Raw genomic sequence first — 18,031 nt, forward strand, 5'->3', positions numbered from 1 at the left:
TAGAAGCAGATAAAATAGATAATCAGATAAAAGAGTAGAAAAGAAAAAATGTTGACAGGTAGACTGATAAAATGATAGACAGGTGAGCTCTTGAACAAGTAGAGTCATAGGAAGGTAATCAGATAGTCCTATAGACTGATAAAAAGGTGGATATAATATAATCAGTCAGTCAGTCAGTCAATCAGGACAAACAGGTAGGCAGAACAAGTAAACAGGTGAACAGGTAAGCAGACACACAGGTAAACGCGTAGAGAGACCTATATGTAGGTCATATGTGAAATAAAAAAATATTACAACTTATTTTTATTTCTTTCGCGATTGCATTTATCCACATAAATTTATTTTACTTAATATTTTATTCAATGTTTTTCTTAGTATTGGGATTTATATACTTTTTCATTATACTCACTTATTACTTATTTTATAATATTATTTTAAACTAGAATATTCTATACTATCGGTATTAGTCAAACACAAATATCAGTTAAACATGTATATTATTTTTGAACTTGCAATTATATTCTTTTATAAACAAACAGATAATTAGCAGTATAATTATGTTTTATTATGATCAATTGTAATTCGCACTAATTTAACATTAGCACGTTTTAATTGGTATTATCACTTTTTCTTTATTTTTACTTAGTATTTGTCATATTTTAATATTAGAAATGTTTGCCATATTTTTATTGAATATGTATAGTATTGCTATATTCTATTTTGGCATATTTTCCTACTACATCCCCTATGTATTTTAATCAAGGCACATGTTATCTTTCTATATTTGGTACCATACGTGTATAAATAAATACATATTAATAACATTAATGTATGCTGACTGTCTCTGAAAGCGAATACAAACGAACAACAGGGTTGTAGATATTATTTATTGTAGCTACAGTGCTGAATGCTATCAAAATATAAGGAAATATAATTGATAAAATTTGTTGTGTGTACTGGTATTAAGCTTATAATGATGAAAATTAACATTTGAGTATCTAAGTTGTGCTATTAGTTAATTATTATAAGGTTAAATCTTAATTATAATAGTATACGTATCGAACCCATCTTCAGTTATTTTTATTGTATAATCCTGATAAAAAGCGTCATGTTTTGATTAAACTTATCAACACATATTAGTACTTTTTTTTAAAGCAGGACCTCTCGACAGTCGACATTTTTAAAAAATTTCAATTGATGGATCAACAAAAAGTCCTAATATTTGAAAAGTTCTGACAATTGTGTGATTGTTTTTGATTGTAGTCCTAAAAATCATTATTTGCGAAAACGATTACAAAATTTAAATAAACAAAATAACTTAAAATTAACCACAATAACCAAAAAATGGTCATAGTTTCACCAATGTTACCTTACTTAACAAACAACGTGAGACATTTCTTTTCGGTTCTGTCAAATTATTATTTGATTTGGTTACTATATTCGATGTGCTGTATACGAAGTAATATTACCATTTTATTATAATAATATATATAATTTTAATTAATATAATAGAAGATTTACGTGTTTCGAGTTTCCATGCTTTTCAGTAACATAATTAACTTCCCGTAGGGTAAGTTATTGTAATGGACCGAAAATCGGAATTGAAAATGTTTACATTTCTCGACGTTTTGAAGGTTTCTGAACATTTTGGCATACTTCAGAAAAAATCGATGTGTGTGTGTATGTATGTATGGATACAATTTTTCGCCCACGTTTTTGGGCGTACGGATCAACCGATTTGAATGGTTCAAAAAACATTCGATTCCTATTAATAGGGAAAAGAGCTGATTAGTTTTTGGCATAGGCAGGTCCAGCCGTTTCGGAGATACGAAGCAAAGAGTGCAGAAAATAAAAATCGACTTTTTGAGAGAACGGAGTATCCGATTTGAATGATCTAAAAAAACATTCAATTAGTAATGATTAGGAGAAGTGCTTAATTGTTTTTGAAAAGCAGGTCCTGCAATTTCGAAGATACGGAGCTGAATATGTAAAAAATTGCAGTTTTTGAGAGAACTAAGCGATTTTAATGATCCAAAGAACTTTCTTAAAGAACAAAATGATTGATTTTGGAAAAAAGAATTCATTCTTTTTTTTTTTTTGTATATCGAAAATAATTCAGATTTTATTTTTAATTCTGACTATACTTCTAATATACTTTACAAATAATTTCAACTTTGCAATTCAGTTTATATAATTCTTATAAATATTAAAAAATGTTACAATATTTATATCTACTCAATATCAATCTATTTGAAAACATTCAGTATTCCTCGAACATTTCGTTACGGTACGGGAAGTTCCAGCAATTTGCCTTAAGGCACGATGCCATAATTGTCTCAAGACAGAATTCCACTTACAGCTAGTTTTATTTTATATTACTCTAACATTTATAAGTTTAAAAAAATTGTATATTTGAAAATAATACAAATATGAAGCTTTAACTTAAAATTGTTCGGCGTCACAGATTATTATTAACATAATAACATAATCGAATTGTCATGGCTTATAATAATTTGCTATATTTTTAACTTCCCGTAGAGTAAGTTATAGTAATCGCATAAAAATCGAAAATGAAATTTTTCATATATCTTTACGTCCAGCGGTTATGGACTCTCAATGAAAATAAGTTAAAAGAATGTTATTAGGCGGTCAAAAATGTTAATTGGGCATATGTACATCAAATTATCAGATATTTTATAGAAATTTTGATAATGTGTACACATTTTGTGTAATTTTTTGGGTTTTGTACAAAGATTTATGATTACGGTACGGGTAGTTCCAGCAATTTGCCGTAAGGCACCATGCCATGCACCCCACTAGTTATTACAATACTAGTACATTTAGCTATATCAATTAAAAACGTCAGTACAGGGTTCAAATATCCTCATATGAAATAGTCATAAGTGTATGGAGGTTAAAAATGTAATATACAAAGTGAATAGTGGGAATGCTTAACATAGAAAAATATTATGCAGAAATAAAATTTATAGTACTAACTGGTAGCTAAAATAATCATTCAAGTTTTATGAAACATCTTTTCACGATTATTCTACTTTCAGTGATTTTTCCAAATAAATAATAAATACACAATGTATAGAACGAAATGCTTCTAATTATAAACTCTTTTAAAAAAAAAATCTGGGTCTATTTTATTGAGAAACATCAGCAAATTTTTAGTAGTAGGTACTTAAAAAAAGTCTAAATCGAATACCAATCTAATGACTGTACGTTCTGGTATGTTGGCAATTTTGAAAAATTTAACCATGTATTTAATATATTTTTAGAATATTCAAATGTACATGGCTTCATCGTGCTGTCACCAAAGTACGTATATAATAAATTATACTTCAGCCAAACTTCAAACATATTCACATGGCATTTAAAGCGTCCACCTTCATAACAATTGGTGAATTTAACCCAGACCGTTTCTACCTTCGCATGTTCATATGTGTATATTTATATATATACATATATATAAATATATATATATATATATATATATATATAAATGATGTGTCCCTTCCTGTTGGGGGTGCTCTTCAGCGATCACTGGCTCTGGCTTTTGCCCGTTGCGTTCAGTGTGAACAAAGGACAGAAATTCATACAATATGGCCCGAGAGCCCCCACTCGAGGCTGAAGTGCCCCACGCATGGCTACATGTGATTTAATATGAAACTGAAATTGCCACTCGAATACTGTGCTGGTATTAATATCGACGCCGGATTTTGTTTTTTGTAAAGGGTTTTGTGACAATTTAGATCTCTTTGTTCATATTGGTTATTTTGAACTGCGGTGAGTTATAAGAGTATTAAATTAAATAATTCACTTTTTCAATATTAAAAGGAAAAATTTTATTATTATATTGGATATATTTACAATACATAAAATATAATATAGAGTGTTGTACATCACTGCTATAATTCACAAAATAATTTTATAGTAAGTTGTATGTCGATAAAGTTCTGGTAAATTCTGTCGTCTGAAAGATCACGCGTGATGTGATATAGATGTATTTTTTTCCCGTCAATCGAAAAATTTACTCATACAAAAGTATCTTGTTAATTCAGCATTTTAATACTTGAACTTCTCAATTTTTTCAAACGTTTAGCTAAGCAGTTTTTGTTAGAGTAAAATTATTAGGGGCAAGTCCTGTAACGCTGAAGATGGTTCACAAAAGTAATGAGCCCAAAACGAACAAATCATATATCGTAATTAATTATTGCCTGGCTCTGAATGGAAGAAAGAGGATTTTCGATAATTTCAATGCAATAATGGCTCGATTGTATAGGAAATCATTTAAATAATTGCTTTATGGTTTATAATCGGTTTGATGAATTGAAAACCGATGCTGTTGTAGATAAATTGATGGCTTGCACGATGTTTTGCCTATCGGCGATCGATTCTCGGCAACAGCATCTTGATCGATTGCAATTTATGCCTCTGAAGTCGAGCACTTGTTTTATTTATTTTTTATTTTGTGTATCATGAATATAATATCCTATACGAAAATCTATATTCTTGGTAATTGTTTTTTTTATTTTAGTATCTGCTCTCTCTATTCTAGGTGGTTATAAATTTTTACAAATGTGCATGGGTTAGACGAAAATTTACTAAACACTTATACATGAAGTTTTGTGCAAACAGTCTCTCTGCATTTGTATGCCTTATTTTTAATATTTATATGTTTTTATAATTATTTTAAAGATTCACCTTTTCTGTCGGACCTTTAATGCTTATAATACACTTTAATGTCAATTCGTCCAAATTGTTAGCATAATCACTACTCCTAATTTATTAATTAATTTAATTTTATACTTGTATATTCTTAAGCAAGTGATTTATAATAACAAACATTTTTATTATTTAATATAATATATATTAATTATTTATATTATTTTGATCGGGTTAAACTTTTGATTGAAAGATGTCATTTTGTCCGCTAGTGAACAAAAATGAATCAGAAATCAAAATTTCATTAGGCGCCTGATAATTGCAATAAAGTTCATTGAAATCACTAGCATCGGCATAAGTTAATTGATTTTAATAGAAATAATTACAAATAACATTGAATAAGTTTAAAAAAATATGTATGACAAAACTACTTCCAAAATAAACTTTTAAAAACGTGGTACAGGTTCGGACTGATTACTCCGACAAGACCGTGACAATGACGTTCAACATCTGAGAGGATTGTGATTATGGCTTTCTTACACAATTACACAGTCACGACAACATGACTAAAACTAGTAAATTTTTAAATAAGGATACTTTGTCGTTTTGTACATTTGTAGCATTTCTTCCATATTTTCTCTTATTTCAAAAACGTGAATACTGTTATATAAAGTAATATATAGATGGAAAACGCATAAAATGGTGCTCTCACATTCCAATTTTCCTTTGAACTACTTCTTATTATTCATTTTTAGCATTATAATATTGTTTTAGGTTCCTTATTATTGGCTTATTGTATAAAAAGTTGAGAACATTTTCAGGAAAAAATTCAACTTTGTAGAATGAGAAACTATGAAGACGGAAAAAGTATATAAATGTAATAAAAATATTCTCTAATGGATTTTTTATGTAGATTGCATTTAAGATTAAAGTAAACCGTGTAAAGTTAGAATAAATATTATAAAAGCTAGTACGAAATTTTATCTTTCATTGCATAGAGTCTCTTTTGCAATGTAGTTCTGTACGAATAACGAGTTTCCGCAATATCAGATTTTGTAAAGAAAAGGAATTCGTTTTACGTGCATGACTAAAGGAAAAAATTGGATGCGTCGTAAGTGCACTCTTGAAAGCTTTAATATGCTGAAATATAAAAGTTGGCTCAGAAGTTTTTATTTGCGGAGCAACTTTATAATTTGTAATACGATTAAAATTAACTTTATTTAAACTTTTTTTTCTGTTTAACTCTTATAATATTCAATGCAACTCTTTCTGCTTTATGAAATCTTCTACAAATCGTTAATATTATTAATCAACTAAATGTTACATTTTTATACAAATATATGTGAGAGGGATGTATTATGAAAAATATGTCTCAGATAAAATATTAAAAATATAAGAATATATTTTCAGAAGGAAAAGTTTGTTGTTGCGTAAAAATGTGATTTGCGAATTTAATGTTTTCTCTACATTTTAAGTCATTCTGAATCGAATGAGATCAAATACGGAAAATGGTGATTATGTGAGTTTATCAGTCTTCAACCTTTAAAAGATTCTAATTAGAATTTATGCAGAAGCTTATTTATTCGAGTTCCGTATGTGGCTACTAATTACTGATTACGTTCACACTTATATAAAATACATTTTTATAACCCTAAGTGGATGAAATTATATATTTTCACAAGCAGCAGGTTTAAAACATTTAAACTTGCAAAATTTTCAGAAGTCAGTATACGTATATTTTCTTTTCAAAATTAATCATTAGGAAAATGTTTAATGCAGTTTGCAGATTCTAGTTTTTATTTCGCGTATGAACTAATTTGATTGTTAATAAAAAATTTAACCTATTTTTAAAAGCATAAATAAAGGCTTTTTGAAGATACTAATAAAATTTATTGTGTCTGGAGAATTTTTATATTATTACTATATTAATGATTTTGTCATTTTGTGAATTTTCGTTATAAAATTTATTAATTTATTCCCAATTTGTATTTTCGAATACATTACGATTTGAAATGCGGATAAAAAATCATGACTCAAAATTTAAATAAAAATAAATCTAATAGTACTAAATTTTAGCGAACAAATTTTCTGAACAAAATTCCAGGAATTAATTTACAGTTTACTCGAAGCTTAATATTTTCAGACACTTACTTCATGATCTGATTATTTCCATGGTGTTTTAATATATTAGTTTTAATTTCTAAAAACATGTAATCCATGTTATTCAAAACTCTCTTAAATTATAGAACTAACTAATTTAATTAAAGCTCACTGTTCTGATAAATGCACACATCATAAATAAACATAGGTTTTGTTATAAATAATATTTGCGTTATTATTTGCATGCAGTTGCAAATATAATGTATTAAAATAATGAAAATAATTGTTGCTTTTATGAAATATTTGATAATACTAAAAGTTTGATTTTAAATGTACAACTTTAAATGAATATGGAAGTATATAATAAAACAAAATGTGTGTTGAATTATGAAACTGTGATGGATTATGTGTGCATTTACAAGTTTGGTGTTATATGTATAGTTATTCATAGAAATTCATTGAAAACTTAAAAATATGAGTTTATTTACAACATTATCTTTTATCTGCGAGCGTTTAAATTATACACATCCTATTGCGATTTTATAGTAATGTATATTATTTATTTTTTTCCTCTTGCTTTTCCTAAAAATTGTGATCATATTTAGGAAAAGCAAGAGGAAACAGAAAAAAAATAGTAGAGAAATGGGAGCAAATTTAAGAAGAGATAATAATAAACCACAAAAATAAACTGCATGATATTAAATGAAGTATAATTATTATTTTGAGGAAACAATTTTATAATCATATAATCTTACTATTATATGAAAATTAATCACAAAATAAGTAATTAATTTAGTAAAAACTTAAAAAAGAAATGCCATGACCTATAGGAAGTTGATTTAAATATTCAACAGTGTTAAAATAATTTTAACGAATATACATTTGTGTTTGGTTTGGTGAGAAGGATGTATGCTAGAAATTTTTGGTTGATAATTTAATGAGTTATATAATTTCAAGAAGATAAGGACGAGACATTGATGTTCATTTATTCCGTCAACCTATTTACCTGTGCACGTGTTTACCTGTCTACCTGATCACTTGTCTTCCTGTCCACCTGTTTAATTAAATATTTAAAGAAAAAACTAATTCATTTAATAACTTATATTTTGTTTATTAAAATATGATTTTAAAAATATATACAATCAATTGTTTAATCTTTAGGCGAGGACTGAATTTTAGTACAAATATAACAAGCCGAAAACGTTTTCTCATTCTACACTTATCGTCACAATTGTCATAAAGAAATAATCTGAGTACATTATTAGTCGATATGAATTAGTACTTGCAAGTGTTAGTATAGTGTATTTATATTATAACCGATTCATCATTAGACATTAACACATCATAAAGACTTATAGTAAATTATTATATTTTCTGATTGTCTAATAAATAAATAAAATAATTCTACATGAACGATTTCTAAGAATCTGCAACGTACGCAAATGAAAGAGGCCATCCACCACCAACGCCAATATTATCATTGATTATCAAACTATACGATATATCACTCGATGATTTGACTTTTTGACATTTTTGATATAATGAAATAATAAATAAATACGTATGAATGATATGAAGATATACAATATAGAGAATTATAATGTATCGTTTGTATATTTTGTTTAAAAATCATTGCTAACAAATTAGATATGAGGACAATGCCCGTGGACGACTAATAATAATTTTTATAATTGGTTTCGTATTTAATATATAAACAATCGCTTTATCTTGCCTATGTGTCATACTCGGCTGCGTTGAGTTGGCAATACACATACACAGTATAAAATTTGTTTGCGTATATAACGTATGTTCAATTTTTAATAAAATACAGGTAATTTCAAAATACCGGTATTGTTGTATGAATACCGGTATTGAAAACCATAAAAAAATCGCCCGGTATTCAGGACTACCTTTTATTTAGCTGGTTAAACTATCAAGTAGTGAAACTACCGGCCCCGTTTGTGATAGTAAAGCACTCGTTTCGATTTTTAGATTTTGCTGCTTTTCTTGCACTCTGTGTTGTAAAACTGCGGTAGGATATTGTCACACTAAACAATGCTGGATTGCGTTGAAATTCAACCATACTCTTATTACTGTTATAGTTATTATTATCATTAGACCATGCCACAGTCCTTCAGAAAATTCTTAAAATACCCGACATACCATTATAGTATATAAATTAGGATCGAGCGATTCCATAATACCACACATAACGGCGTGTAATTATTCAGGAAAGCCAGCCGTGTTTTAATTAAATACAGATTTGCCAATCGGCGTAAAGTGTAACTGCCTAATTGCAAGTTGACCATTAATATAGCGTGCATTGCGAAATACCAGGGGACCAATAAGGTTTACATGCGCAAATGGATAATATGCCGTTTGAAGATATATTTGCTATAAATTTCAATTTTATGATCGGAATGCGTTATGGGCATTCGGTGAGAATAATTACTTTAACGGGATTAGTTATAAACATTGATCGTCGTTCAAGTTGCTGCGTAGTAGCCTATAAAATATAATGATTTTTGGAATGTTAAGAATTCTTGATAATGAAGGTTTGCAAAATTGACCAATGTTAATTGGAAGTTTTTATACAAAGTGGTTATAAATACTTGTAAAAGCTATGTGGTTGCTTTGCTGTTATGCGTTTCAGAGAGGAAACCTAAACTAGAAACTCACAAATGTTAAAAAAGTGATTATATGACAACTGCGCCTCTGTGATATACCTTGTTAACATACAAGTGAAGTTGCAGCTTATGTGTAAAACGCCTGATCGTACAGCAAAAACATGATATTTTGACACTATTTAGTAGCATTTTGTGTGCTAACTGGAACGTAACATAGCCTTGCCGTAACATTGGTCTATTTTACGGCAGTATCAGCCCATACATTTCCTAATAAAGAATGTTTTATTAATTTTGTATCATAAATGATATTCGAACATACTAGATTGTTAATAATATTAATACAAATTATATGTAACTTGGAGCAACTCACTTTTGCTTATAATTTCTTGTTAAGGGGGTTGTTCTTTTTTTTGTTACGAAAAATGCAATTTATCATAGAGACATGCGGTTTTTTTTTAAACAAAAATTACAAAATCATAGAATATTAAGAAATTTTATATTTTTTTGTCGCCGTCATTTGTTAACCAGGGGGCGCCAAAGTGGGCATTGCAAAATCGATCTCTTTTGCGGTGCCACAGATAAATCCGTTGCGCATCGCCTGAAACAAAAAATTATGTTGAAGAAGAAGTTTGAATCCAGTCCCACTACCAAAATGAAAGAAAAAAAGCAAGAAGGAAAAAATTGGCAGCTATTTAAAACAAAAGTGTTAAAAAGGGCCTTTTTTATGACGAGAAGCCTCGCAAAATTTTTTTGCGTAATGTTATGAAGTTGTTTGAGGTATGGAGACTAGGTATTGCAGTGGTGAACAAATTAAAAAAATGCAAGTCGATCCGACTTGTTTTTTTTTAATGAAAAAAGTCAATTTGAGAAAAACGTATTTAAAGTTTTTAATATAATGTACCAAATACATCATTTAATTTAATGTACCAATACACCATGGTGTTCAAAGATGCTGGCACATTAAAAAGGTCATGTGCATGACGTATTATAATGAAAAAGAGAGCAGCTGGCATAGAATAGCTCGCGGAGCGATGAAAAAAACGGTTTCAGAGGATCATACATATAGAGAGATATATATCTATAACTTCGTCGAAAAAAAAGATATTGAAATGATTTTTTTTAAATGATTCTAAGGTTTTCAGCATTCATAATATAAAAAAATCTCAAAATCGAAAAAAAAAACGAACAACCCCCTTAACTGTTAGTTTATTTCATAAAATTTATTTCATTCATTTTCATTGATATTTGATTTTACCTCTGTAGTTATGGCTTAACATATATTCTTTTATTATTTTACATTTACTTTTAATTATGATCCATTGATTTATTAATTATGCTGAATATATTTTTATAAGTTTCTAGTAATAACTTCATGTTTTACTAACTACCAGATAAAGTTTGTTTTCACAAGATTGTCCGACTACTTAACTTTATATATTTTCTCGATGTTTCAAGTCATTTTGAATCGTTTGATATCAAACTTAGGATTAGTATATACGTATGTGTATCAAAAATCTGTTCAAATGACATTGGTTGCGAATCATGGTCAATATAGTTTCTGGTATACATCGGCTGATCAGTTTCTTTGTAATTAATTGTGAAACGGTTTTTGAAGGTAAAGGTCACGGTCTCGAAGGCTAAAATATTACTACTTGTAATTTCGAAAATTAAAACCGCAAAAATTTCGAAAATTTTATGAATTTTTCAGATATCAGAGAAGTCAGTATTATTTCATTATATAAATTGAGTTAATCATATCAGATACTTTAATTTATATAAATATTTATTAAGTTTAACATTATTCATTTATATGAATTAATCTATGATTAGAAAGTGTTATTGACTTCCCGTTTTTTCGTTCACGTTTTTGGGCGTACGAATCAACCGATTTGAATAGTTCAAAAAACATTTGATTTCTATTGATAGGGAGATATGCTGATGAGTTTTTGTCAAAGACAGGTCCAGCCGTTTCGGAGATACAGAGCAAAGAGTGCAGAAAATAGAAATCGAGTTTTTGAGAGATCGGAGCATCCGATTTGAATGATCCAAAAATGTGATCACTTATTGGCAAAGGCAGGTCCAGCGCTTTCGAAGATACAGAGCTAAATGTGCAACAAATGGCAGTTTTTGAGAGAACTAAGCGTCCGGTTTAAATGATTCAAAAAACTTTCTGCCTGTTTTAACAAAAAAATTGCGTCTGAAAAAAAAATTTTTTTTCTTTAAATTTTTTTTAAATTTTTTTAGTTTTTTTTTTGTATATATAGTAATACTGTAATTCTGACTTGAGTTCTAATATATTATAAACAAATATATTCAACTTTGCAATTCAGTTTATATAATTCTTATCAATATTAGACAATGTTACAGTATTTATTTATAATAATCTATTTGAAAACATTAAATATTCCTCGAACATTTTTATGATACGGGAAGTTCCAGCAATTTTCCTTAAAGCACGTTGCCATACAAACCACTAGTTTAATTAATTATTATACTTAAAATATGTGAGAATAACGTAGCCAGTCGTTTTGTTAACAAAAGTGATATAACTCAATATATGAAATTGATTAGCCCAGTGCAAAATAAATTACTCATTGTTAGTATAAAATATTTTTATGTGCTTGCCCTGTTACACACTTGTGTCTTATATTGTTGTTTCATTTAATAGTCTCTGAAAACACTTTTAAAAATTGAAATACATAATAGTTTTTTTTATTTCAGTTTTGATGTAAGAGGCAGATCCTTCCACAAAGCCTTGTATTGGTCTGATGAACAAGCTTTTGGTCCACGTGCCTATTTTGTGGCCGTTTCCAGACCTGCCGCCTTGACGATAGATGCGGTCCAACTGGACGATGAAGGAGTTTATAGATGTCGTGTGGATTTTCAAAATTCTCCAACACGGAATTTTCAGGTCAACTTGACTGTCATAGGTGAGTTGATTTACAACAACATTATTGATACAATATAGCACGTCATATAAAACAATATTTCTGCTTTATATTAATAATCTACTTTTCAACTAAACAGAGCTTAATCATGATGTTTGCAAAATTTAAAGAATCTTTGGTTAAATTAATTTGGTAAATTTTATTTCAAATATATTATATTAAAATTGTAGTTTTTAGTGTGATATAGGTACTTTAGTATAGTAAACACTAATTTCCACGCGTATTTAATATCAGTCACAAAAATGTTCATAAATATAAAGTGACCACATTTGGCTAATTGTAAGTCAAAACCGGGACGAAAATTTTTAGTTATAGTCCAGTCATTTGTGCCTAAATTAAGTAAGAATCTCGGAATTCGAGGTACCAGCTGTAAGTTTGTAAATACCCTAAAGTAGCACCGTGAAAATTGTCTCAAAACATAAATATGGAACACCCTACCATATGTAGGTTTTGAGACAACTTTTAGGGTGCTATTTTAAGGTATTCACAGACTTACAGCTGGGTATCACGAATTCCGAGGTGAACTCACTATAATGACTGGACTATTTTGCTAATATTAGATGCGAGGGGGGTGAATCATTAAAATAACAAATATGCTATATTAGGACACCATTATAAACCAGTTTTTTATTTGAATCAATTTTTGAAAAGAAGAATTGCGGACATTTGAAAATAACTTTATTATTGGATTACTTGTAGTACTTTTTTATCTATATTATATTTTTGATCTATATGTTTTTTTGCTTTTGAGTTCTGTATGTAATTCTATTAAATTTTTTTCATAACCAGTTTGAAAACAGAATACCACATTTTTTTTGTTTTCATAATTTTTATTAATTTACTAATAAGTTTTTGAAAAACCGGGACAACCCGGGACAAAAAATCTTTTTTCAGAACACAGGATGGAAGTTCGGGACTGTCCCAGCCAAACCACAACATATGGTCACCTTAATAAACATTTATTACATCCTATCAATAGTAGTTTATTATTTGCACTTTCCAAAGAAGAATTTTATATCGTTAACAGAAAATTCCATCCTCAAGTTGTTTTGACGTTCCAAGTAATTTTGAATCGTTTCAAACCAAATTTGGAAAACGTATGTGTTTTCTCAAAAAACGGCTGCAACGGTTTTAAAAATATGTACGTTATTTTATGTAACTTGAAAAAGAATTGCGTTGACTAATTTTTCGTAACGATCTTCTGATCTGTTTCATTAGAATCAGCAGAAAAAAGCCATTTTTTTGACTTCGTTTTAGCCAAAAATTCGGAATCGATTTTAAAAATTCAAACACTGTTCGAAAGGTATTAGTTGGAAATAGTTTGTTGAATTTTTTGGCATATTTTATAAATGTTTTATAATAAAAGAGTCTTAACGAATATTTTAAAATATTGTATGATTACAAAAATTGTTTTTATTATACAAAATTATTAAAGATTGGTATAATTGATCGTGTCAATATTTCAAATTTTTCTTATCGCGAATTTAAGTGATACTAAGCTTAATTCTTATTGTCGAATTATGCTTTGAAACTTTTCTCAGCGCCTTAAAATACCAAGTACATCACTAGTTACAAAATATCATGGATTCCAAAATAAATAGAACGTAGAAAATTTACCAAGGTTTCATCAATTGATAGATATTGTAATGTGTAAAATACTTTTACATAAAAATTATATATTCAAATATCCTTACCTTTAGCATCGTTGAATAAAACCTGTAATATTGTTTTAATCAAATTTGCGCCCAATCCTTCAAATTCCTCTTAGAGTCAGTAAATCCGTTCCCATTTATAACTCGGCAACAAGGTAAATGGATTCGGGAATCCCTATGGCCTTACAGGGATTGTCATTAAATCTTCCGTAGTGCCAATTCAATCTATAGCAAATGTCACACTAATCCGATTCGCGTCATCCGCAATAATGCTCAGAATTTCAAAAGTTAACATTAAAACTTGTTAAGCAAATCTGAATACTTCACAACTGGCCCTACTCAGGACGGAGTTCCTGATGCAATTAAATTCGGACGACTTAATGCAATCTATTTAGAGACACCCGTTGGTAATTGTTGAGGGTTAGAAAATGAGATGGGTTAATTTGATTTTAGTGACAAACTGTGAAAATTTTTATTTAATATGTTTCGTGTTTTCATGTAGTCAGGGTAAAATTCCATTTATTAAATGTTTTTCTGTCTATGTTCGTCTCATTATATGTTTTGCTTTAAGAATTTTGATACAAGCTATTAAACAAGAACTTGAAATATTTTGCATTTTATGCAAATCTTTAAATCATAATAAAGAAAATAAACAAATATTGCTATTTTCAATTAACGTTCTTTAGCGAAAAGTATCCAATTAATTAAAATACATATCTGTTTTCTCCTATGCGGTTCTTAATAACACAATGTGAGCTACTGATAATTGAATATGAAGTAGATAAAAAATGATCCAAAATTTACTGTTTTGGTATAGAGAATATGATTTCTTATGTTAGCACAGAAGCTTTCCAATAAGTATTTGCATCTTCTTCAATATTTGATACTTAAAAAGAGAATTACAAAAATAATGTTATTATTAGTTTATTAGAATTTTCGTCATTAACTTCCCGTAGCTGAATGTACTTTGCATAGCTTGCTATGTATAATAAATCAAAAAAAAAATAAAAACTTCCCGTAGGGTAAGTTATAGTAATCGCAAAAAATCTGAAATGAAATTTTTTATATAACTTCACGTTTCAATGGTTTCTGAATATTTTCACATATCTTAGAAAAAAATTTAGGTATGTGTGTATGTGTGTATGCGGATACAAATTTTTGTCGACGATTTCGGGAACACCGATCAAATCAATAATTCAAAAAACCATTCGATTCGTATCGATAAGGAGACGTGCTGATTAGTTTTCGGCGAAAGCAGGTCTAGCCGTTCCGAAGATACTGGGCAAAAAGAGAACGGAGCGTCCAATTTTAATAATTCAAAAAACATTTTACTTGTATTGACAAAATGAAAAACTAATTAAATTGTTGGGAAGGCAAGTCCAGCGGTTATTGACTCTCGACAAAAATAAGTTAAATAAATGTCATTTGGCGGTCAAAAATGGTCATTAGACATATGCAAATTAAATTATCAGATATTTTATAGAGATTTTAATAATTTGCGCACATTCTGTGTAAATTTTTTTGGGTTCTGTGCCAAGATTTCTAATTACGGCATGGGAAGTTCCAGCAATTTGCCTTAAGGTTCCTAATGCACCCCACTAGTTAACTTCCCGTAGGGTAAGTTATTGTAATGGGCCGAAAATCGGAATTGAAAATTTTAACATTTCTCGACGTTTTGAAGGTTTCTGGACATTTTGGCATACCTCAAAAAAAAATGGATGTGTGTGTGTGTGTATGTGTGTGTGTGTGTATGTATGTATGGATACAAATTTCCAGTCACGTTTTAGGGCGCACGGATCAACCGATTTGAATGGTTCAAAAAACATTCGATTCCTATTGATAGGGAAAAGAGCTGATTAGTTTTTGGCAAAGGCAGGTCCAGCCGTTTCGGAGATACGGAGCAAAGAGTGCAGAAAATAGAAATCGAATTTTTGAGAGAACGGAGTATCCGATTTCAATGATCTAAAAAACATTCAATTAGTAATGATTGGGAGAAGTGCATATTAGTTTTTGGCAAGGAGCTGAATATGTAAAAAATGGCAGTTTTGAGGAAACTAAGCGTCCGATTTAAATGATTCTAAGAACTTTCTGCTTGTCTTAATAAAATAATTGATTTTGGAAAAAAAAATTTGTTCCATTTTTTTTTTGTTTTGTTTTTTTTTTTTTTTTAGTTTTTTGTATATCGAAAATATTTCAGATTTTATTTTTAATTCTGACTATAATTCTAATATACTTTACAAATAATTTCAACTTTGCAATTCAGTTTATATAATTCTCATAAATATTAGATAATGTTACAATATTTATAATAATCTATTTGAAAACATTCAGTATTCCTCAAACATTTCGTTACGGTACGGGAAGTTCCAGCAATTTGCCTTAAGGCACGATGCCATAATTGCCTCAAGACAGAATTCCACTCACAGCTAGTTTCATTTATGGATTGGCCAAGGGCTCGAATATTTTTTTGTCATGATCATAACATCTGGAGTAAAAATTCTCAATGAGCTTCTTTATATAGTCGTATACTAGTGTCTTGGCAGGGGTTCTTTTGATTTGCCTAGTACTAGTCCCAGTGCCTTGTTGTGTATTGCCTGTATTCTTCGTAAGTTTATCTCTGTTGTTAATAATATTAATCAAATTAATGAAAGATATAGTAACAGTTTTTAGGGTTAGCGGGCTTTTATGGTTCACAAGAGGTCTCAGCATATTTATCATTCCTCTCCAAGGTCAAGCCAAGATATTTTAATGTCAATAGTTCACTTCCAAAACTTGTTATTTATGTTTTTACATTCAATATTTCGATTAGAGATGGGTAACTCACTTCGGAGTTGTCACTCCGATACAACTCCGCCCTCAGAGTGAAACTGGCATTAAATCTGTTAACTCGTGCAGACATTTACTGCGTTTTTGCTTTGGGAAGGGAGCGGTTGCATTCTCGTCTTACAGGCATTTTTATGACCTTCTAGGTATACGAGTCAAAGTAATGCCATTGTGTATTTTCCAGAAAATACAAAAATATTACTTCAAAGAACAATGAAGTTGTGATCAAATGTGACAAGCTAAAATGTATAATTTATTAAATAGTAAGGGGTCATATTTATAACTAAAAGAATTTTTGTCCGTGAATGAAGGAAATCAGGAATATACATATCAAAAAATACACGAAACGAAATATATTTAATCTGGTTTTTCCATAGCCTGAAATAACAATAATTTAGAGTGCAAAATTTATCAGTGATAGCATTAGTATTTAAGCAGCAAAAATATTTAGTATTACACAATATATTTAGTATACACAATAATATAATTATGTAAAAGTAATAATATGCTAATCTAACTACCCGATATAATATTGATTCTCGAATGGAAATAGCAAAAGATACATAAACAACGCACTATAGAACACATTTGTGTTGAGTATTTCGATTTCAGAGTTGTCGGAATCGTAGAGTTGTTAAGCGAATATAACTCTTCCATGAAGCGGAGTCAAATTCTATCCGATCCGGCTTCGGATATGATAAGCCTATCTCTAATTTCGATTTTTTTTTTTTCGTGTACTTTTCCTTGGTCCAATTTGCTGTCGGAATTATTTCCGAGTCGTTTTTTTCTTGTTATTTTATTTTTACGCTTTATTGCAGTAAGCAATTTTTAAAATGGATCTAATACAACTTCTATTGGATTCCAGAAGCAAAAAATAGATTTTTTTGTTGTCAACTTGTTCGTTATATTATGTAATTTCCTTTAAAGTTTAACAATGTCAGATAATATTCTCTTTTATATTCGCATAGTATAAATCTTTGTTGTTTGGCAGATTGATACTGCAGAGCATAGAGAAAATATCAAACACTTCATTGATTAGTGACAACAGTAACTTTGTTGTTTTGTATTTCAAATGTCGAGACTTTTTTACATTTCACAAAAACATTTTAATCTTTTTCCAAAGTTAAAAAAATGTTAATGTGGACTTTGTTATAACTTCGACGATCGCAAATTTTAATTTACTTTAAACGATATAAAATAAAGAAAAAAA

At 29.1% G+C, this 18,031-nt stretch overlaps 1 protein-coding gene across 1 annotated transcript in view; it reads left to right on the forward strand.

The window, feature by feature from the left end:
- Positions 1–18,031, forward strand: part of LOC113373958 — a 471,407-nt gene that overhangs the window by 125,370 nt on the left and 328,006 nt on the right. Inside the window, exon 3 of the mRNA XM_026614222.1 lies at positions 12,120–12,328. Coding sequence (XP_026470007.1) covers positions 12,120–12,328 — 209 coding nt within the window. The remainder of the gene's footprint in view (positions 1–12,119; positions 12,329–18,031) is intronic.

Source organism: Ctenocephalides felis, unplaced genomic scaffold (genome assembly GCF_003426905.1).
Source record: "Ctenocephalides felis isolate EL2017-DRISC unplaced genomic scaffold, ASM342690v1 CF-g0.4_SCAFFOLD_01604, whole genome shotgun sequence".
Lineage (NCBI taxonomy): Eukaryota > Metazoa > Arthropoda > Insecta > Siphonaptera > Pulicidae > Ctenocephalides > Ctenocephalides felis.